Source organism: Bombina bombina, chromosome 2 (assembly GCF_027579735.1).
Source record: "Bombina bombina isolate aBomBom1 chromosome 2, aBomBom1.pri, whole genome shotgun sequence".
NCBI classification, from domain to species: Eukaryota; Metazoa; Chordata; class Amphibia; order Anura; family Bombinatoridae; genus Bombina; species Bombina bombina.
The window spans coordinates 365,708,655-365,733,152 of record NC_069500.1 but is presented as its reverse complement, the minus strand read 5'-3'; the positions used below and the strand labels follow the sequence as shown (position 1 = coordinate 365,733,152).

Genomic DNA, 24,498 nt, shown 5'->3' with positions numbered 1-24,498 from the left:
CATGTAATAGACACTACTATAAAGAATAAGATGCACAGATACTGATATAAAAATCCAGTATAAAACTATTTAAAAACTTACTTAGAAGCTGTCAGTTTGGCTCTGTTGAAAAGGTAGCTGGAAAGCCCACTGCAAGTGGCAAATAAGACACTCCCCCTCCCCCTTCTTTTGCATACGAAAAGACCCTTTATACAAACAGCAGCAAGCTGGAGAAGGTAGCTGACCGTATTCACATAAAACTTTGGGGCTTGGTTAGGAGTCTGAAAATCAGAGCAATGTTATTTAAAAATAAGCAAAACTATACATTTATTTAAAAAAAAAACTTTATGGGCTATATAAATAGATAATCTACAAAACATTTATGCAAAGAAAAAATGAGTGTATAATGTCCCTTTAACCTCAACAGAAACAGCTCAGCTAACTCCTGAGAATCTAAAAACTCAGTTGTGGTAGAATAGAGCCTGCACAGGATAACCCCAAACCAATGTCATTTTCATAGGATAGTGCATAAGAATTGGATCAAATTTTTTTTTTAAAAACCCCCACCTTTTTAAATTTTCATTTTGAAACTAAAGATTAATAGTTTCAATGCACCAATCAACTCCAGGTTAGTTTGCTCACTATTAACAGTCTCACTCCCGTGCAAAAGAAACACTAAACAACCAACTACGTCACAAACATCTGATGCACAACAGCCAAGTACAGCCCATACATCGGATGACCTTCTTAATATGGCGTAATTATCCGGACGTGCCCCCTTTCCTAGAGCCACCTTCTCCGTCACATCCTCTAAGGGGAGGGGGTACGTCACGTGTCACGTGATTCCTAACTGCCTCTTGGCTCCATGTAACCGAAAAATAATAATATTAATGAAATATAAAAATAATCGGACTCATCGGGATATGGTTTGTTTATGTGTTGTGGGGGCGGAGGGAAGGCGACTGGACCAGCGATGGAAGGCTAGGGCGCCCCTGTGGGAGTGGAGAGGCCCTTGGCCTGTGCGGGTCACGTGGTGCTGCGCTGTGGTGTTTCCCCGGTAAAGATGGCGGCAGTGAGGTAGAAAGCGTCAGATCCGAGTGGAAGAATCAGTAGACGCTCCAAACTGACAGAGCAACCGGTGAGAGGGGATCCCTAGGATCAATACCGTGAGTATCTAGCCATAGAGTGGGTGGATAGGAGGGGCAGGCTGGCTAGCTTGTGTGCTCTAGGCGGGGGGGAATATGCAACGGGCTGTTATTTACGGCAATCCTAGTGTGGTGAGCGGTGAGGCCTGGCCTGTTCACATCGTACTCTGATGCGTTTTGGAGTGTTTCACGGTACCCTCAGAAGCACAGTAATCATAGGGTGTGATCTATTACACCATGTTTATCGCGATATTATATTCCCCACATGTGCTGTGTCCTTCATACGCAGCGGCCGAGCTGGGTGCATGCTAAAAAGTCTTAGGGCTTTCAAATTGTGGTTTAACGATTGGTTCCCTGATGGTGGTTACTGCCCTGGTAGATCGGTTATTCGCTTGTAGCCATCGGTTTGTGAACAGACTAATTAGGTATGACTTGTACAGGGTTTGTGTGTCTGAGATCGTTATGCCTGGCAACTTTAGTATAACATTTGTAATCAGATTTTGAATACTGTTGCAAATTCATATTTCACGCCTCGGTTCTCTTTCTTGGATTAGTCATCTTGACCCAACCCGGAAGTTTGTGTTGAACACGTGTTAAGAGGAAGGTTAGTTAACCCAGGGCATCTCTGCACTGTTGACCTTTATTCAAACATTCCATTATACTTTGTTTCTTATCAATAGGTATAGTTTAATATAATACTTGTGAAACTCTCATATTGAATGTTTGACAACTTGTAAACCGTAACCTATTTTCTGGAACTTTGATTTTTAAAGGGACATAAAACACAATTGTTTTGTTTCATGATTCAGAAACATAGAATTTTAACAACTTTACAATTTACTTCTTTTAATTTTGCTTCATTCTCTAGATATCCTTTATTGAAGAAACAATGCACTACTGGTTGCTAGCTAAACATGTTGCTAAGCCAATGAAAAGAGGTAAATTTGTGCAGCTAATTTCAAGCTTCTGAGCTTACCTACATATGCTTTTTAATAAAGGATACCAAGAGAATGTGTATTTTATAATATAAGTAATTTGGAAAGTTGTTTAAAACCTGTATGATCTTTCTGAATCACAAAATAATTTTGGTGTTTCATGTCCCTTAATGTCCAGTTGTAGATTATGCATTAAAATGCTATAGTTAAAGGGACACTTAACCCATTTTTTTCTTTCATGATTCAGATAGAGCATGCAACTTTCTAATTTACACCTATTTTTTTTTTCGTTCTCTTGCTTTCTTTATTTTAAAAAGAAGGCATCTAAGCTATTTTGTTTTGGTTCAGACCCATGGAAAGCACTTGTTTATTGGTGGGTGAATTTATCCGCCAATCAGCAGGAACAACCCAGTTTTTTTTTACCAAAAATGGTCCGGCATCTAAACTTACATTCTTGCATTTCAAATAAGATACCAAGAGAATGAAGACAATTTGATAATAGGAGTCAATTAGAAAGTTGCTTAAAATTGCATGCTCTATCTGAATCACAAAAGAAAAATTGGATTCAGTGTCCCTTTAATATAGTCAGTCTGTTTTAAAACTTTTTTTTTTTTTTGGTAACTATCTACTCATTTTCTATGTTCTATTTGAAATAGCAGCATTTCAATACATTCTGAAATATTCTATTTGATAATTTCATTTTTTCGGAGGTGGGCTTACCTTTATTAGCCTCTAAACATTCGAGTCTCAGTACCTGTCATATACAGTCTTGCATTTCTTGCGAGTTTCACTTTAAATGTAAACAGATTTTACAGTTAACACTTTGATTATAATAATAAAAAACTGTAGTTAAAGTGAAGGTTAAGTTTCATCTATTAGATTGTTTCCCCTGTAAATACTCTAAAATTAAATGGGACTTTAATACATGAATTTTTTGCAATCGCTATATTTATTTTGTTTTTACCATTTATTCATCCAATTCTGAACACTGTTAAAACAAACCGTTTTTTAATTTTTTATTTTTTTTTCTATGCCCGGTCACGTTTTTTGATAAGCAAATTGAAACACTGGCCGTTAGGCGGCCGTCATATTACGTCACCGCATTACTGGACTCTATGCGCATGCGTTGCCTTCACTTCCTCTGTTATTATCAACGCTCGTTCCAGTTTGTCGCATGGTCTAACATTATTTTGGTCACGCAGGCGCAAATCGAATGTACGGCGAAGTGTGCGCATGCGCAAGTTGTCCGGCAATCGGGAACGCGCTTTTGAAGTACGTATAGAGCGGGTGGGACCGCTCTGTACGTAATAGAGTGAAACACCCGGAAATCCATGGAGGGAGGCGCTAAGACCGGCCGGGAACATAAATATAAACAGTGTGTATGTATGTATGTATGTATGAAAAATAGCGATCATACTATATAATAGATGAGTAATAGAATAAAGGTTACAAAAATGTAAACTTTACCTTCACTTAAAAAAAAACAACAAAAAAAAAAACACAACTCTTTCTCTCTCTTTCCTGTAATTTAAAGTGATGGTACATTCTAATGTTTAAAAAAAAGCTAGAATTTACCAGCACTAAAAATAAAATGGGAGCTTGAGCGATGTTTTTTAAAAAGTTATGTAAACTTTTCTTCGTCGCAGCCTCCTCGCTAAAGTAAGCAGCTCCGGCCCCCAAAGACAAAGCTCCTTTTTTTTTTTTTTTTTTTTTTTTAAATCAATGAGGTGACGTTTCCACCTCTTGGCCAATAGCGTAACATAACTTTTTTTTTTTTTTTTTTTAAGTTGTCATCGCTCAAGGTCCTAACTTATTTTTAAAAGTGGAAGTGCAGGCTCCAGATGGCTAAATCCCCCATAGTCATTGGTTGCACACTAGTAATATATTCATGACTGTCTCTATTTGGGCTTAGCATAGAGGAAAACCTAGGTTACAACATGTTGTTGCCCATTGCTTTCTGGACTCTATACTTAAAGGGACAGTACACTGTAAAATTGTTTTTCCATAAATGTATTTTAAATGACTTGTTATACCAACTGCAGAGTATAAAATATTTGAGAAATTGCATTTTCGGGTTTATTTGTGTATCTGAAGTAGATGGTTTTGTGCTTTGAAACCACAGCTTATTACAATGGGTTGAGCTTCAGGTAATATCAGATCTCATTATGTTATCACTTTTATGTACACAGACTTGCTTCCTTATCTTATATTTGTCTGGAACACCAAAGCTCAATACATAGAGACAACAATGGAAAATTATCATTTTATTACTTAACTATCATGCCCCCCACTGAGGGTGTAATCTCTTCTGCTGGCTGTGTATACTTAGGCTTGTCAATAGCGTATACGCCAGTATCAAAACTTTCAGTATAGGTTGGGAAACCACAAGCTAAATCAGCTATTTCAAATGCTGAAATATGAGTAAAGGAGCTACTTGCAACCAATTTAATACACTCTAGCAGATAAAAAGGATAATTGGGAATAATTTAAAGGGGAGAAAGTTTTTGGGTGAACTGTCCCTTTAATACTTATTTTTGCAATCTTTACACAACTCTTATTAAAAACTTATATATATTCTAAGGCCGTTTGCTTTGAATCCCTCATTCTATCTTCCGTTTGTTTATTAGTGTTTAATGTCCCTTTTTTTTTTTTTTTTAAACGCCAATAAATTTTATATTCTTATACACACATAAAACTCATTTAGTAAATATTACCAATATAATAATAATCCACATTAAAGTTTTACAATGTTATTGTGCTATAATCTTTCTCTAAACTTTCTGAATCACTGCTGTGATGTCGGATTGCAGACAGCCTCCAAAATTGTTGAGCAAGACTTTAAATCTGCATATCCAATCCATTTAAGCCATATATTGAGCTCCTGTATATTAATACATTCCTGAACTCGCTCCTGATCGGATGCACATTAGTGTGGTTTGCGCATGCCTAATAAGACAACGTTACTATTAAAGGGACAGTATACTGTAAAATAGTTTTTCCCTAATGTGTTTACAATTGCTTTTTTTTACCAACTGCAGAGTAAAAAAATTATGAAAATTAGTTTTTTAAGGTTTATTTGTGTATATTAAAGCTCTGATTTTGTGTTTTGAAGCCACAACCTAATAAAATGGGTTGAGCTTGTAGGTATAATCAGATCTCATTACTGTATCACATTGTGCACATATACCTGCTTCTTTATCTTATATCTGTCCATAAAACAATCACCAGTACTTGCAGAGAACAATGGAAAATTAACATTTTATTACTTTATCTCTGCTATATCCCACTGGGAGTGTAATTTCTTCTGCTGGCTGTGTTTACCCAACTTATCTATAGCTTGGACCTGCGGCCACAAACTTTCAGAAAAGGTGGGGATACCACATGCTAAATCAACTATTTCAAATGCCAATATAAGGGTAAAGGAGCTACTTGTAAACAATTTAATACACTCCAGCAGGTAACGTGGATCAATTAAAGGGGAGAAAATTTTTGAGTAAACTGTCCCTTTAAGTGCAGTTTATCTAAACACTGCACATATTTTTGAATGGAACACTAATATTAGCTGTCGATATACTGCTGCAAATTGCCATGTGACTTCCTACAGAGTGGGTTGTGCAAGCCTGTGCCGGTCGCATGTATGATGATTTTAAGTGTGCATGTTCAATTACCGGTGACATCAGCATTAATGAACATCACATGTGTGGGGTATTTCATGTGTCCACGACTAAAGCACCCTGGTAGCCCTCCATGATAAACAGTCTAATGATTATCATGAAGGGATTGGAAATAATTTTAAATTCAAAATAAAATTGATAGAAAATTAGAAATAAAGTTATTAGAAGTATATTATGTTCATATTATTATTTAGCACTTTACATTAGTGATTTAAAATGTTTTGTGTTTACTGCCCCTTTAACTGCTACCCTTTCATAAACGTTATTGAAACATAAAATTACTTTGTCCCTTTTTAGTACTGCTATTTTATGTTCAACTTGTTGATATTTACCTGTAAATGGATTTACAAGTGCTTATGTTTGTACGTAAGCTGGTAAAACACAAGCAATAATTTTGCTTAACCAAAAAAATTACTTGGCGATTGAATCGCCTTTTTTCCCCAGTGCTACACAGTAGGCATAGGAATTTAATGGTTTTAACATAGCAGCTGTTTTTTGATCTTTTACTTGAATAGTGGGCACTGTTAATTGTGTGTGTAAATGTATATTCTCTCACACAATTTCATATTTATTCCTATATATGTGCTGTGCATAGGGTTTATATCCCTTTTAAATGTTTCCCCTCTACACCTATTCTTGAAGTTTGATTTTTTTTTTTTTTAGTGTAAATTTAGATTACTGGGGCATTCAGTTGCAAACAATGCATGCTGTTTAGTGTTCTCCACAGAAAATTTTGCCAGCTGGTTGGCATTATGAAGTAGCCAGGTGGGGGAAATACCACTGGCTCCTAACTTCTTTTTTTTTTTTTCACCCAGTTATTCTCCATATTTCTATATACAAATGCCACTGTCTGTTTAGAACTTGGGAGCAAGATTTGTCAACCCCAAGGGTAGAGTATTTCCTTGGAATATTATATCTTCTATTTATCAATGTTACCAATGGTGAACAGAAGGAAGCGGCACCACCAGTTCTTTTAAGCAGGTTTAGTCAGCATTTAGCTTTCATTAGCCAGACCACAAATGCACTAAAACGTTGTGGACAAAGTCCTTAGTCGTGTATCATACATGAATAAACCTGCTTAAAAAGAATTGGTGGTGCTGCTTCCTTCTGTTCAACATTTGTTGGTGGTTTGTGCAAGACCCTTGATGCTGGCACACCGTTAATTGGAACCCAGGTGCTGGATATTCTGGACTTGTATCAATGTTACCAGTGGTATCCAAAAGCACAAATGAATTGCTTAATTTAACATTGGCTTAATGATAATTTCAGCAACAAACTGACAACATTTAATATTGGCTTATTTTAGTTAAATATTGTCTTAAATTTTAGCTTACTAGTGTGTCCATTAAATAGGTCTTGGGGAGAACACTGATGTATTCTAACATCAATGACCTTTGCTAACCACCTGTCTAGTTATGTTTAACCCCCTTGTCTGGTGGCTAAAGTTCTGTTCTATAGTCACAAAAAGTATCTCCCGAGTAGCACACGGCTGCTGTTTGGCAGCTGTATGCGTATACCTCTTCTGTTTGGCTTACTGGCCGTTTCCCTTTTGCTGAGTGACCCATTGTTGGGGTCAAACTTCTAGTAAACAATGAATGCTTATGCAAAAATGGCATGGTTTAATTATTTAGATTATCCTTTTTAAGATTTCTAACATTAACGGTAGACCAAGTTGTTGACCAAAATAAAGTAGTTGAAGATAATTAACTGAGCATTGTCTACACAATCTAGTTTCAATCTGAATGGTGTGCAGAGGTTCTATAGTTGTTGCCACCGTCTGCTCTAACATTGCTCTAGGCTGAAAACTTACATAATACTGGTCACACACTTTCATGCAGAGCTTAAACCTCAACAAAGATATTCCACTGCCTGGTTATTATTTCTTCAGTGAGCATGTTCTCTATAATAGAATCATTTTAAGAACATCTTTGCCTTTTCCCACTAAAGACGGATTTTTTGAGACTCCCATGTTGCATAACTATCACGTTATTATTTTCTGTTCCAGATGATGGACCAAGGGCAAGATTTGTTGCTTGCAGCTTTGAGTGAGTGTGGAATCAGTCCAAATGACCTTTTTGATGGCGATTCTTTGGATATCGGATTAATTGCTCCAGTTCCTTCAGTGCAACAGGTAAGTGTCTAGCAGTTTTATCTGAAGGGGGCAATAAAGTCAAAATGAAACTTTCATGGTTTAGACAGCACGTGCAATAAAAAAAAAAAAAAAAAGCAGTTCAGTTTACTTCTATAATCAGATTTGCATTGTTCACTTGTTATGCTTTTTGAAGTGAACCAAGGTAGGCTCATAGGTACTCAGAAGCCTGAAAATGTCTGGCGTCAGTGCTGGTAAATTGGAAAGTATTGTAAAATCCCTTACTTAAATCATGAAAGTTAGATTTGGACTTTGTTTTCCGTTAAAGGATCGGTAAATACAGTAGATTTGCATAATCAACAAATGCGTGATAAAGACAATGTAATAGATTCAGATGAGTATCTTTTTTTTTTTTTTTTTTTTCTAACAAATTTCAATGGTCTATTTCTACTCCTTTGTCATATGACAGCCATCAGCCAATCACAAATGCATCCATTTTTTTTTAAAATAGCTTTATTAAAGGATAATCAAATAGTTACATGTTTTTCTATTTTTTTTTTTTTTTTTCCCAATGAGACATACAGATACAAAATCTTAATAACTTAACATTTCGAGTTATAGTACACACACAGAGATCAGAGTATGTGAATTCTTTAACATGCTCAGAAGTGTAAATATAAAAAAGTGTGCACATTTTGTTAATGGAAGTAAATTGAAAAGTTGCCTGCTCTATCTGAATCATGAGATTCATTTTTTGACTTGAGTGTCCCCCTTTTTTTATTTTTTTTATTTTCCTCCATCTGAAAAGGGTAAATCTAAACTTTTTAGTTTTACCCCATAAAACTCTTTGTTGGCTTGTTTAGGTGTTTCCGTAACCCAGGGCTCAACAAACCCAGGAGCCGGGGAGCCACTCCTATAATTTAACCCTGGCTCCTAACTTTTTGGGTTTTTCTCTCCATAACTTTATTTAAATTCCACTGTCTGGCTCTTAATTTTTAACAGATTTGTTTACCCCTGCCGTAACCCCCAGAGCTAAATGCTTTATTTTTTAGCTGAAAAGATCATAATCGTCTGCTACACTTACAAATGCTTGTTAGAAAATTGATTCTTTTTATAGGGGATCATTTTAGACTACTTTATGACCTTGTCGTTCTGGATATTATCACCAAAGAGTGACTGATTTTGTTTTTGTTATGCTATATATTGAGCAGATACACACCTTTTCTGACTCGTTAGTGTAATTTTGTCCGCTGTGTCACATTAATTGCTGCAGGTCACTTTCCTGCGTTCTTTAGCGTGTTACACCTCTACCTAAAGTGTAACCTGTTACAAAAAGATTCAATTATCTTTCACCAGCAAAACCTCCTGTCCTCTCTGCTATCTAGTTTTTCACTTTGTCCTGCATGGTACAGGTAATGAGTTTTTTTTTTAGATCATTTAACATACAAACTGGGGCAGTTATACTTTTCTTTAGTCATGGAGGGAATTTATATATACATGAAAACTAAAACCTCAGTAGAAAATATTAGGAGCCCCTTAGCTCTTGATATGCTTCCTCCCTACTCTAGATTTGTAAGTTGTTGTTTTTTTTTTTTTACATGAGCATAGCTATTTCTGGTCTCTAATAATTTAAAATACCAATAAATAATCGGAGAAACTTTCTGAAACTTTCCCCATGTAACCTTTTTGGTGTTTTTATAAAATCTTATGTACAGTGATAATTTTTTAATAGTTTTTTTTTTTTTTTTTTCTCTCCATTCAGTCAGTGCCAGTGAGTGCATTACGTGTAAATAAAGAGACGGAAACTCAAATTTCTATCAAGCAAGAACCTGCTGCCGTATCTAGTCCTGCGCTATTAAATGTCAGGGTAAGACATGACATTTGTTTTTAATCTCTACTTGAACTGCAGTGTGTTTTTTTTTTTTTTGTGTGTAAGATTTGCAAATCTTATTTCATCTGAATTTTACTTTTTTTTTTTTTTTTATTCTTCCTAGAAATATTGGTTTTGGTACTGATTGTATTAAGAGGATGTAAAGGAGCAATAATACATTGCTCTAATGCACTGGAACATGTTGTTATTGGGCTATTGCTTGAACAAAGTAAACTTCAGCTCTACTTCGCAGATACTAAGCTGAACATTGACAATTAGTGGCTATTTATTGCCTCTTATTGGCTCAGCAACTATGTTCAGCTCCGGACTAGTAGTGCATTGCCAGTTTGGAGAAGATTTTAAACACTTTACAAGTGATAGACACAGCCTACGAATAGCTCTAAATTAGCGCGAAACACGTCAGGGGTTACTGCCTTACACGCCTGCATTATGATGTTTGCTTTTTAAACTTTTTGGAATAAAAGTTATATTTTACGATTTACCCCTGGAGTGCTCAGGTCTCTTGTTTTATGATAGACACCGGATGTCTCATGCAATAGTGCAGGGCTTGCCAAACCCAGGTGCCAGGGAGCCATTGACTCCCCCGGGTTTAGAGATCCCAAGACATCTATGGGTGCCACCACGTCCTCTTGCTGACCACCCCCAGCCGCACCTAAGGACTATGCACTCTCCACAGCAAAGAACTTTAATATGATATTGAGGAAGGGTTGTTTCCTTCTTATAATATCACATTCAAGTTGTTTGCAGTGGAAAGTACAGAGCCCTTTGATGATTTAAATTATATATAACGTAATCGAAAACAAGAAATTAATATGTCACGTGGTGGTGTTTTTTTTTTTTTTTTAATATATTAATTTCTTGTTTTATAATTAAATGGCTCTGCACTCTCTACTGCAAAAAACTTTTAATGTGATATTTCTGGGAGAAACCTCCCCTTCCTCAACGTCACTTTAAAGTTGTTTGCTGTGGGAAAGTGCATAGTTCTTTTGATCATTGTGATTGCTATTATATGTTATAATACACCGATTTGTTTTTAGTAGGGTTGCACCGATACTAGTATCGGTGCCGATACCAAGTATTTGCATGAGTACTCTTGCAAATGCACCGATACTTAAACCGATACCTCCAATTCCTACCCATATGCCATCTTGTGACGTTTTTCAAACTGCATGTTCCCATTTAATTTTACGCTGGAGTGGAGACTTAACTAAAACATTTTCACTTCTGTTCTGCCAATGCAAATTGCTGTTATTTGTAGTATTGTACGTCAGAGCAGTGCTCCAAAAGCTGTTACTTTACAGCTGGAAGCCTACATGGGAGAGATCACTGTACCTCTTTCAGACAAACCCCTGAAGTACTGGGCAGTTAATAAACTGAGATTTAAAGGGACAGTCAACACCAGAATTTTTGTTCTTTAAAAATAAAGATAATCCCTTTATTACCAATTCCCCAGTTTTGCATAACCAACACTGTTATAGAAATATACTTTTTTACCTCTGTAAATTCCCTTGTATCTAAGCCTCTGCAAACTGCCCCCTTATTTCAGTTCTTTTGACAGGCTTGCATTTTAGCCAATCAGTGCTCACTCCAGGGTAACTTCACGTGCATGAGCTCAATGTTACCTATATGAAACACATGAACTAATGCCCTCTAGTGATCAAAATGCTTTCTGATTACAGGCGGTCTTCAAAGTCTAAGAAATTAGCATATTCACCCCCTAGGTTTAGCTTTCAACTAAGAATACCAAGAGAACAAAGCAAAATTGGTGATAAAAGTAAATTGGATAGTTGTTTAAAATTACATTCCCTATTTAAATCATGAGGGTTTTTTTTTTTGTTTTTTTTTTTGTTTTTTTTTTGTACTTCACTGTCCCTTTAACCTCTTGAGTGCTAACGGCGGCTCTGAGCCGTCGCAGAGTTTCCCACTCTGGTGCTAACAACGGCTCAGAGCCGTCGCTAGCACTCTCCCACCTTGAGGGAGATCTGGGTGCTCCTACCCGCTCCTACACCGGCGATCGTGCCTGTAGAGTGACAGACATTGGCGGGGCTTCCCGTTTTGCGTGATGACGTCACCGCCCAACTTTATTTATACTTAACAATGTTAATTATAGGAGCAGGGGGCATGCTACTTAGAAGCTTGTATCTCAGGCATCAAAGCAGCAACAGACCCCCAAGACCCACCATTGGAAAGGTAATCGCATAACCTTTCCAACAGTGTAAGTCTTTGGGGTCTGAAAAAAAATTGTTTAAAATATAAAAAATGCAAAAAAAAAACATTTAAAAAAATCTTAGCACCCAGGTGGGAAAGTGCTTAGCGCTCAAAGGGTTAATGGCCCAAAAATATCTTTCTGACCCATGCAGTAGTGTGAAAAGTGAGACTGTTCAGCTTAGCGTCAAACGTCCTTACTGATAGCAGAAACAGACTTAACATGTAGAGATGCTTCTGTTCCACTTGCCACTAACTTTTGAAAAATGATTCTAATTGTTAGATTGCCTGTTATACTGTTAGTTCTCATCTTGCAAAATTATGCTCAAAACATACTGTACTCTGAGGAACAACCTTATCCAGGGCTGGACTGGGAATAAAAAGCAGCCCTTGAAAAATATGAAGACCAGCCCTATTTTCTGTTGAGTCAGTAGAGTGCAAATGCCCCATTTTTCTCAAAGGAGATTACTGGGATACTCCTTCCCCAATATTATTTTCAGAATTAAATTATATTACTTTGTATTAAGTACAAATGTCAGATTGAGTTTTATAGGCACCCTACAACCCAATTGCATCCAGTAATCACCCCTTTAAATTGTAGCTTTCCAGCCTCAGATGCTGCAGCTGTTATTTATTATTAATGTTATTTGTAATATTTTTAATTATAGAAATGTTCTGTGAACTTTGTGACAAGCACATAAAACTGTTTTATTATTTCAAAATGTCTTTTGAGATACAGTACATAATTATAAAGAAGCGATCTTCAATCATTAGTCTGTATTGTGCTTGGTAAACTGTCATGACATAAAAAAAAGTATCGGTACTTGTACTCAGTCTTAAAAAAAAAAAAAAAAAAAGTATACACACACTTCCAATTATCATAGTGATGGGCTCCTAGGTTTTGAACAAATTTGTCAAACCCAATAATGTCCCTTTTTTTTATTTTTTTAGTTACGTTTAAAGCTATATGAAACCTCAAATGTATTTTGTGATTCAAACAGAACTTTCCATTTTAAAATAGTTTCCAATTTACTTCTATTTTTGTTTGCTTCGTTCTCATGATAAACTGTGTTGAAGAGATATCTAGGTAGGCATCTGAAGCACTACATGGCAGGAAATAGTGCTGCCCTATAGTGCTCCAGGAATGGGCTGGCTATTAAGTATACGTCCCTGCTTTTTGACAAGATACCAAGAGAATGAAGAAAAAATAATAGAAATAAAAAAAAAATTAAATTTGGGAGTTTAGAATCACATGCTCTATATTAATCATGAAAGGGGGAAAAAAGGGGTTTGTATCCCTTTAAAATGATGTATATTATTATTTATAAATTCTGCCTTTTTTGTAGTAGCGGTTACAGCTTACTATGGTTTTAAAAGGCCGTTTAAAATTACACAATGGCAAATCTCTAGTAATTAAAGTTGACCGACCTGACCGTGTAATGGGGGGGGGGGGGGAATTTGCAATTCTTTATTAACCTTGTATATATTTGTATTTGTGTTGCAGCCTCCATCTACCACAACATTTGTTCTCAATCAAATTAACCAGCTACCAACACTAGGTAATGCAATTGTGATGACCAAATCCACACCTGTTACAACCACTCGACAAACCATCACAGTGACAAAAATCATTCAAACCAGTGCTTCAACAAGACCATCCACTACTGCACCTGTAGTCCAAACCACAGTAACTGCTGTACCATCCAAAGAACAGATCCAGCTGAAAGATCTATTGAAGAACAGCAGTCTAAACAAATTAATGAAATTGAAACCACCTTCCAATATTGCTCCACCTGTGGCTACTGCAGCAAGTGAGTGGCTCCATATTTATATATTTATTTTTCTTCTGTCTTTTAGATCAAACCAAGTCCATGCATGACACATTGTTATTGCAAATTATTAGAATTCCTTTCTCTAGTATTTCTGTATGTACAATGTTCATGACTATAAGAGGCAACATTAATACGTTGTACGTGTAACTTTCTGATGTTTTGAAATTAGAAAATATTTTAAATAATTTTAATGATGAATTTATACCATTCATAGTGAACATTTTCTGGTTTGAATGTGTGTGTAGCAGTTAAACATGTCATTTCTTACAGAGTTTATAATATTATCTCCAAAAGTTCTATCTACAAATAAATCAGGTAATGTAGAGTACTTACATCTGGGCACATTGTATGTTTGTTTTGCCTTTGGAGGGACACTTTATTTTTTTATTTTTCCCTCTCTGCTTTTTTAAGTGTTAATATGCACAGTTGGTTATATATTCACCTTATATTTTCTATACATAAGTTATAAAAGCATTCTCATTTATACCATTTCAACATACTGCAACAAAACAGAAATTAAGTGCAAAACCAATCTTAATATCTCTTACAAACCAGATGTTTCTATTATTGCAACAGAAATGCAAGCGTTGGTTCAAATACAAATTGCCCCGTTTTTTTTTTTTTTTTTTTTAAATATTTTTGTAAAAAAAGTGTTGCAGTATGTATTGAGATTATATTTTTATTGAACCGATTCCATATGGAGATTTTTTTGAAGTAAATTGCTTTTAAGTAAAACTGTTATAAACCGCAGTTACATATTACATGGAAATTTATTTTGAAGGTGTTTTTCAGTTTGACTTTCTTCAAATCTATTATCAGTGGTGTCACTTGTGGGCTTTTATTTATTTTTAGAACTGGTTTTTATATAAAAAATAAATAGAATTGAGCAATCTGTAATGATAGGCTTGAAAAGCAATTTTTATTTCATTTTAGCGGACTTGATCAACGGAACAAAGAAAGATGTTTCTAATAAGGAAGTAACAAGGATATGGATCAATGATGATATCAAAATGAGAAGCTTCTCGCCTACTAATGTAAGTGCAAATATTCATTAAATCTTAAACGCACACATTCTCCAATTTCACTTCACACTAGGAGAAAATCCATCAGCCCTATGAGCAAAGGTAAAACTCACAGTGCCACATGAGAGATTAATGCACAAAATTAAGGGACTGGGAATAGCTGAAAATGTTAGCTCATGGATAAATAACTGGATAAAAGATAGGGAGCAACGAGTAGCAGTAAATGGATCATACTCAGATTGGACAAAGGTAATCAGTGGCGTCCCCCAGGGATCAGTACTGGGCCCTGTTCTTAATATTTTTATAAATGACTTGGAGCAAGGATTAAATAGTGACATCTCTATTTTTGCAGATGATACTAAGTTAAGTAAGGTCATAAGGTCAGAGCAGGACGAACTCTCTTTACAAAGGGTTTTGCTAAAAATAGAACTATGGGCAAGTGAATGGAAAATGAGATTTAATACGGAAAAATGCAAGGTTCTACATTTTGGAAGTAAAAATAAGCAGGCTACGTATTTTTTAAATGGGACAAGACTTAGCCAAACACAGGAGGAAAGGGATTTGGGAGTAGTAATAGATAACAAGCTAAAGATGGGTGCACAATGCAGGGCAGCGGCTTCAAAGGCTAATAAGATACTAGCATGTATTAAAAGAGGCATTGATTCAAGGGAGGAAAGCATAATTCTGTCATTATATAAAGCCCTGGTAAGACCTCACCTTGAGTTTGGAGTGCAGTTCTGGGGACCAATTGCTAAACAAGATATTGCAGAACTAGAAAAAGTTCAGAGAAGGGCCACAAAGCTAATAAGGGGATTGGAGAAATTAACCTATGAGGAGAGGCTAGCCAAACTGGGTCTGTTTTCTTTAGAAAAAAGGCGCTTGAGAGGTGACATGATTACTTTATATAAATATATTCAAGGCCCATATACAGAGATGGCAGAAGCTCTGTTTATTCCAAGAAAATTGTTTCTGACAAGAGGTCACAATTTAAGGTTGGAGGAAAGGAGATTTAATCTCCTGCAACGGAAACGTTTTTTCACTGTAAGAGCAATAAAATTGTGGAACTCATTACCAAAGGAGGTAGTGAATGCCAATACCATAGATACATTTAAAAATAGTCTGGATAAATTTCTTTATATAAACAAAATTCATGGATATGATTGCTAGTATTAAATGGGTCACATTTTAATGGGGTTATTTAAGCTTAACTGGGGCTTTTTGTAAGTATTTTAGATTTGTATAGGTTGAACTCGATGGACTTCAGTCTTTTTTCAACCTTATCTACTATGTTACTATGTTACACGATTGCCTTCTGGAGTAGCTAACTGAAACTTTGAAATATTAACAATTTAGACAAAGTGTAACTGACATTAAAAAGACCATTTAAAATATATAAAAGCAGTTACCTATAAAGTTTTATAAAGGTGATAAAAGATGCTTCTGAAAAGTCATACATTACATGTGTTTTTAAGTATTGTGTAAAACTTGACCATCAGCATTGCAGTGCATATTGGTTCTTTTATTCCTAATATATTCCTATTCACTCTTGTTTGATCCATTGTTTATTGGTTAGTGTGTATGCATTCATTTTAGTAAAACATTGGTATTCTATTGCGTTAATTATATTATGTGCATATAAACTAAACTTTGTTTGTGTATATTATTGCATTTGTATTGTGCATAAAATATATACATCTTACAGAAACCTCCAGCGAAGGAGGAGGAAGAGCCTGAAGAAGATGACGAGGATGAAATGGGGCATGCAGAAACCTATGCAGAATACATGCCTATAAAATGTAAGTGGATATAAATTCTGTATGTTTAAAGGGACAGCACATTGTATTTAGGACTTGTTATACAAGCTGCAGAGTATAAAATGTATGAGAAATTGAATTTTCAGATTTGTGTATATGAAGTAGCTGGTTTTGTGCTTTTAAACCACAGCCTATTACAATGGGTTGAGCTTCAGGTAATATCATCTCTCATTGTTATCACTTTGTGTACACACACTTGCTTCCTTATCTTATAATTGTCTGGAAAACTAAAGCTCAATGCATAGAGAGAAAAATAGAAAAGTATAATTTTATTGCTTAACTATCCTGTACCCCACTGAGTTTAATTTCTTCTGCTGGCTGTGTTTACTTAGGCTATTCAATAGCCGAGACTCCAGTATCAAAACTTTCAGTATAGGTTGCGAAACCACAAGCTAAGTCAGCTATTTTAAAGGCTAAAATAGGGGCAAAGGAGCTACTTGTAAAGTATTTAATACACTCCAGCAGGTAAAATTGATCATTGGGAACAATTTAAATGGGAGAAAAATTGAGTGAACTGTCCCTTTTAAGGGGTAGTGGCTGTAAGGTGTTTATGAAGAATATGGTAATAAAATATGTTCTTTCAAACTATTGGTATATCTGTATTTTTTATTTGATTTTTTTCTAGTGAAAGTTGGACTGCGTCACCCTGATCCTGTAGTAGAAACTAGCTCCTTATCTAGTGTGACTCCCCCTGATGTTTGGTTTCAGACCTCTATCCCGGAAGAAACTGTTGATAATGGATGGCTTTCTGCTTTACAGTTAGAAGCAGTCACTTACGCAGCTCAGGTTTGTCTCATATTTTTAATATGCTATTACAAGCCCTACTATAGCTTGTCTATAGTGGTCATCAAAAATTATTCAGTGAAGAAAAACAATTTGTATTCACTTTTTGAGTACCATCTGTTTTGTTAATCAAGTGTGTGTATGTGTGTATATATATATATATATGTGTATATATATATATGTGTGTGTGTATATATATATATATATATATATATATATATATATATATATATATATATATATATATATTTGTGTGTGTATATGTACACACGTACCCTTCAGTTTACGCCGGGGTTAGGTTCCAGAAGGAATGGTTGTGAATCGAAACCGTTGTAAACTGAAACACAGTTTATAATATGTCAATGGGAAGTGAGGGAGTTAGGTTCCAGGCCCCTCTCAAAATTGTCATAAGTAACACCTAATACATTATTTTTAAAGCTTTGAAATGAAGACTTTAAATGCTAAACAGCATTATAAAAAGTATCAAATAATCACAAAACACAGTTTAACTAAGTTTAATGAACAAAAACATTTGCTAACAGCACCTAATAAAATAATCACACAACAGACTGCATCATCATCATCAAACTAAGTTTAATGAACAAAATCGTTTTTTTACTTGCATTTTTCTGCAATCAGTTCTCTGCGTTGTTAGCATGTTAGATAATATTGGGTCTGCACGTATTCTATGCATTTCAATCTGCAGTGATTAATAGGCAGTTAGGCACCCTCACCTGAAGCTGCTGGACAGGAAGATAATAGGGAAGTGGCTGCTTGATAGCTAATGTCTGCTCTGTGTACACAGATCCTTTTAAGGCTGTTAAGTTGCATAACTTTGCTGCAAAACAATCGGACAGCTCCACCTACTGGTTTTTTTAATTACTGCACATGACTGAAAAGAAAAGGTTGTTATTCTGAAACGGCGTAAACTGAGGGCCACCTGTGTATGTATATGTGTGTGTATGTGTACAGGGAGTGCAGAATTATTAGGCAAATGAGTATTTTGACCACATCATCCTCTTTATGCATGTTGTCTTACTCCAAGCTGTATAGGCTCGAAAGCCTACTACCAATTAAGCATATTAGGTGATGTGCATCTCTGTAATGAGAAGGGGTGTGGTCTAATGACATCAACACCCTATATCAGGTGTGCATAATTATTAGGCAACTTCCTTTCCTTTGGCAAAATGGGTCAAAAGAAGGACTTGACAGGCTCAGAAAAGTAAAAAATAGTGAGATATCTTGCAGAGGGATGCAGCACTCTTAAAATTGCAAAGCTTCTGAAGCGTGATCATCGAACAATCAAGCGTTTCATTCAAAATAGTCAACAGGGTCGCAAGAAGCGTGTGGAAAAACCAAGGTGCAAAATAACTGCCCATGAACTGAGAAAAGTCAAGCGTGCAGCTGGCAAGATGCCACTTGCCACCAGTTTGGCCGTATTTCAGAGCTGCAACATCACTGGAGTGCCCAAAAGCACAAGGTGTGCAATACTCAGAGACATGGCCAAGGTAAGAAAGGCTGAAAGACGACCACCACTGAACAAGACACACAAGCTGAAACGTCAAGACTGGGCCAAGAAATATCTCAAGACTGATTTTTCTAAGGTTTTATGGACTGATGAAATGAGTGAGTCTTGATGGGCCAGATGGATGGGCCTGTGGCTGGATTGGTAAAGGGCAGAGAGCTCCAGTCCGACTCAGACGCCAGCAAGGTGGAGGTGGAGTACTGGTTTGGGCTGGTATCATCAAAGATGAGCTTGTGGGGCCTTTTCGGGTTGAGGATGGAGTCAAGCTCAACTCCCAGTCCTACTGCCAGTTTCTGGAAGACACCTTCTTCAAGCAGTGGTACAGGAAGAAGTCTGCATCCTTCAAGAAAAACATGATTTTCATGCAGGACAATGCTCCATCACACGCGTCCAAGTACTCCACAGCGTGGCTGGCAAGAAAGGGTATAAAAGAAGAAAATCTAATGACATGGCCTCCTTGTTCACCTGATCTGAACCCCATTGAGAACCTGTGGTCCATCATCAAATGTGAGATTTACAAGGAGGGAAAACAGTACACCTCTCTGAACAGTGTCTGGGAGGCTGTGGTTGCTGCTGCACGCAATGTTGATGGTGAACAGATCAAAACACTGACAGAATCCATGGATGGCAGGCTTTTGAGTGTCCTTGCAAAGAAAGGTTGCTATATTGGCCACTGATTTGTTAATGTTTTGTTTTTGAATGTCAGAAATGTATATTTGTGAATGTTGAGATGTTATATTGGTTTCACTGGTAAAAATAAATAATTGAAATGGGTATATATTTGTTTTTTGTTAAGTTGCCTAATAATTATGCACAGTAATAGTCACCTGCACACACAGATATCCCCCTAAAATAGCTATAACTAAAAACTACTTCCAAAAATATTCAGCTTTGATATTAATGAGTTTTTTGGGTTCATTGAGAACATGGTTGTTCAATAATAAAATTAATCCTCAAAAATACAACTTGCCTAATAATTCTGCACTCCCTGTATATGTGTGTGTGTGTGTATATATATATATATTCTGACCATCACACCTTTATGAACTTTTTGGACATCTCATTTTAAAACCATGGTCATTGTGGCTAATTACAGCTGCCAATCTTATGTGAAGAATTTCCACTATTTTTTTTGGAGTGTCTGTGGGAATTTGTGCTCATTCTGACAAAAGAGCATTTGTTGGATGAGTTGGTATCGCTTGCTTTTAGTATTAAATGGGATTGAGGTCAGGGCTCTGTACAGGCCACTCTAGTTCCTCCTTGCCAAACTTGTCAAACAATGTCTCTTTGGACCTCACTTTGTACACATAGGTACAGTCATGCTGGAACAGGAAAGGACCTTACCCACAAAGTTGGGAAGAACCTGAGTGACTAAAATGTATATGTTCTGTAGCATTAACATGACCATTCGCTTATAACTAAGGGTCCTTGCCCAAACACTTTAAAAACGGCTCTGGATTATACCACCTCCACCAAACTTTAAGGGACAGTCTACACCATAATTTTTATTGTTTTTAAAGATAGATAATCCCTTTATTACCCATTCTCTAGTTTTGCACAACTAAAACAGTTATATAAATACGTTTTACCTCTGATTACCTTGTATCTAAGCCTCTGCAAACTTCCCCCTTATTTCAGTTCTTTTGACAGACATCCATTTTAGCCAATCAGAGATGGCTCACCTGAACTCCACGTGCGTGAGCACAGTGTTTTATCTATATGACACACATGAACTAACACCCTCTAGTTGTGAAAATGTTTAAAATGCCCTGAGAGAAGAGGCGGCCTTCAAGGGCTTAGAAATTAGCATATGAAGCTCCTAGGTTTAGCTTTTAACTAAGAATACCAAGAGTTCAAAGCAAAATTGGTGATAAAAAGTCAATAGGAAAATTGCTTAAAGTTGCATTCTCTATCTGAATCATGAAAGTTTATTTTGGACTAGACTGTTCTTTCACTGTGCATTTTGGCTGGTAGCGTTCTCCTGGCATCTGCCATTTCCAGATTCTTCCATCAGACTGTTTATGAATTGCCATGTTACCACTGTTTCAGAGTCCAATGGTTGACATGTAATATAAGACTTGCATCAGATCTATCAGGGCAGACATTTCTTGAACTGCCTTATGGTAAAAGTGGCATCCTATGACAGTGCCACATTTAACATCACTGAGTGCTTTAGTATGACCCATTGCACTGCCAGTGTTGGTGTATGGAGATTTTATGCACCCATTTTATTTATATATTAAAAAATGTGTATGTTGTCTTTTAAGTGTCTTTTTGTTGTTTGTTTGTTTTTCCCTTCCATTGTTTTTTTTTTTTTTTGGTGGTGGGGGGTTATTTGTGAATTTCATTCCCTCTAATAATTGTATTGTGCCTGTTCCATTTAATTGCTGTGCTGTTTTTGTAATTTTTTTTTTTTTTTTCAGCAACATGAAACATTCCTGCCCAATGGGGAGAGAGCTGGATTTTTGATAGGAGATGGTGCTGGAGTTGGGAAAGGCAGGACTATAGCTGGAATTATATTTGAAAACTACTTACTTAGCAGGAAAAGATCTTTGTGGTAAGAGAATTTATTTTTATGGCTGTACTAATTGTGTCTCAGGGGAAGGGGATATCTAGTATGCCCAGTGTACTTTTATTTTATTTTTTAAATCAACAGGTTTAGTGTCTCCAATGACTTAAAATATGATGCAGAGCGAGATTTAAGAGATATCGGAGCAAAGAATATTCAGGTTCATTCTTTGAACAAGGTATGAAGATCAACCTCCATTCATATCCAACATTAGATATGGCTAATCACACCATATATGAACACATGTTCTGATTGCTACAGGACAGGTGGAGACAGTTTGTCTGCAAAAAAGCACAGGATCTATTCTTTGTTTTCTTTTGTTTGCTTTTATCCTGTTTTGTTAGTAAATTCTTGTTTTTATGCTAGTGAATATTGCTGTATGTTATAGAGCTAATTGTCCTATAATTTACCACTTTTTTTTTAATCTTCTCCCCCCCCCCCCCCTCTAAAGTTTAAATATGGAAAAATTTCTTCTAAACATAATGGAAGTGTGAAGAAAGGAGTCATATTTGCCACCTACTCTTCCCTGATTGGTGAAAGTCAATCAGGGGGTAAATACAAAACACGTTTAAAGCAGCTTCTTCACTGGTGCGGAGAGGAGTTTGATGGGGTTGTATCCTTTTACAATAAAGTCTTTGGCTCTGCCATCATATGTCTGGGTAGGAAGCATTGAGCTTGTTTTAAAGTGATTGCAAAGTTACTTGAAATGCTTAAAGTGAATGTAAATTTTTATGAACCTGTGCCCGGTTCTTAATAATCCTATTAAAAACAGGGGCACTTTCATTAATCAAACTTTACATTTCACTGGTTTTGTTAAAATACTTTTTCATTGTGAAGGCCGCTTCAGCACTTCCCCCGTCCGTTGCAAGCCTCTTCCTACATCAGAAATGACGATCCCGGCCTTCCTCCAATAACGGCGTTGCTGTAGGCAATGATTCCCCCGGGGAAAGCCGTGATTGGAGGATGCCGGAATAGTCATTGCTGATGTAGGAAGAGGCTTGTGACAGGCTGGAGAAGCGCTGGAGCGGCTTTCAAGAAGAAAAGGTAAGTATTTTAACAAAACCAGTGAAATGTAAAGTTTGAATGAAAGTGCCCCTACTTTTAATAGGATTTTTAAAAACCGGGCACACTCATTCCGCAAACTTTAGATTATATATATATATATATATATATATATATATATATATATATATATATATATATATATATATATATATATATATATATATATATATATATATATATATACCCTCCGCCCGCAAAGCACAGTCTTTTTAATGGTTATGACAAATTAGTGTTTATCCAATCCTACCGTGCCCCCTTTGGCATCCATCGAGTCAGTAACAATGCCCACAGGGGAGAGTTGCTTAGTGGGGAGGAAGCGCATGTGCAAAAGAAACAATGGTTTGTTACTGACTCGACGGGCAAGATGGTATTGGATAAACACTGTTAGCCTGTGCTTTGCGGTCGGAGGGTATAACATTATTATTATTATTTTTTTTTTTTTTAAATATGTAATTTTAGAAGATATTGATGACTGAAAGTTATCCTATTTTGCTTTCTCCTTACACATCTGTTAAGCATATCAAGTAACTTTACAATCTCTTTAATAGCATAAATGTTTAAAGTGAAAGTCAACCATAGTGTTTTTGAAACGCTAGGGTTGACTGTTGAAACAAATAAAGGACACTTTCATTCATGAAGTATAAGATACTTCATGCAGAAAGTGCCTTTATTCGTTTCAACAGTTTGCCATTCTTAGCTGTTACAGCAGCCCAGGGCAAAAAAATATTTTCCTAAGAGGTGACGTTTTCCCCTCTTAGCAAATAGCCTGTGGTAAATCCAGCTCCCATGGGCGCCAAACTGTATTTACTGCACTGCTATTGGCTAAACGGCGAAAACGTCACCCATTGGCAAAAAAGTTGGGTTTTTTTGCAGCGACGAATGGTTGAACCGAATAAAGATAACTTTCTGCATGAACTATCTTATACTTCATGAATGGAAGTGCCCTTTATTTGTTTCAACAGTCAACCCGAGCGTTTCAAAAATGATATGGTTGACTTAAACAAAGTTTTTGTATGTGTGGTAGAGAAAATAAATAAAAATATATAAATTATAATTCTTTTTAAAGTATTTCTCCTTAACATAGTCTACTTCAGATTGTATTTGACGAATGTCACAAGGCTAAAAACTTGTGTCCTGTTGGTTCTTCAAAACCCACAAAGACTGGTTTAGCAGTTTTAGAACTTCAGAACAAACTGCCAAAAGCCAGAGTAATATATGCCAGTGCCACAGGTATGTATTGTTTTTATTTCCCTTTTTTATTTTATTTTTTATTTATTTTTTAATAATCAGATAATTGTAAAAATTTCTCTTCCAGGTGCCTCTGAACCAAGAAACATGGCCTATATGAGTCGTCTAGGAATTTGGGGAGAAGGTACTCCCTTTCGAGAATTTAACGACTTTATCCAAGCAGTTGAAAGAAGGCAAGATGTTTTGCACTAAAAAATTGCTTTTACATTAGGGTTTTTAGTTACATAGAAACCAGTACAGATTTAAAGGGGTTTTTTTCTTTCGTGATTCAGATAAAGCATGCATTTTTAAGCAACTTTCTAATTTACTCCTATTATCATATTTTCTTCATTCAAATTTGTCTTTTTTACTTAAAGGGACACTCAGGTTAAATTACATTTTCATGATTCAGATACAACATGTAATTTTAAACAACTTTCCAATTTACTTCCATTAAAAAAAATGTGCACAGTCTTTTATATTTACACTTTTTGAGTCACCAGATCCTACTGAGCATGTGCAAGAATTCAGACTATACGTATATGCATTTGCGATTGGCTGATTGCTATCACATGGTACAAGGGGAGTGGAAATAGACATAACTGAAATTTGTTATAAAAAAATCTACTACTCATTTGAAGTTCAGACTAAGTGCTATTGCATTGTCTTGTTATCTTGCATTTGTTGATTATGCAAATCTAATGTGTTGACTGGTCCTTTAAACGCTATGTGTCTGACTCGCT

The 24,498-nt window shown here is 36.0% G+C and overlaps 1 protein-coding gene across 1 annotated transcript in view; it reads left to right on the top strand.

Moving 5' to 3' along the window:
• The first annotated feature begins 793 nt into the window (after positions 1-793).
• SBNO1 (strawberry notch homolog 1) overlaps positions 794-24,498 on the top strand; it is a 255,572-nt gene continuing 231,867 nt past the window's right edge. Inside the window, exons 1-12 of the mRNA XM_053699774.1 lie at positions 794-1,145; positions 7,739-7,864; positions 9,585-9,689; positions 13,423-13,729; positions 14,684-14,784; positions 16,475-16,568; positions 17,212-17,372; positions 21,318-21,451; positions 21,551-21,641; positions 21,915-22,076; positions 23,623-23,758; positions 23,844-23,949. Of these exons, the coding sequence (XP_053555749.1) occupies positions 7,739-7,864; positions 9,585-9,689; positions 13,423-13,729; positions 14,684-14,784; positions 16,475-16,568; positions 17,212-17,372; positions 21,318-21,451; positions 21,551-21,641; positions 21,915-22,076; positions 23,623-23,758; positions 23,844-23,949 (1,523 nt within the window). The 5' untranslated portion in view covers positions 794-1,145. The remainder of the gene's footprint in view (positions 1,146-7,738; positions 7,865-9,584; positions 9,690-13,422; positions 13,730-14,683; positions 14,785-16,474; positions 16,569-17,211; positions 17,373-21,317; positions 21,452-21,550; positions 21,642-21,914; positions 22,077-23,622; positions 23,759-23,843; positions 23,950-24,498) is intronic.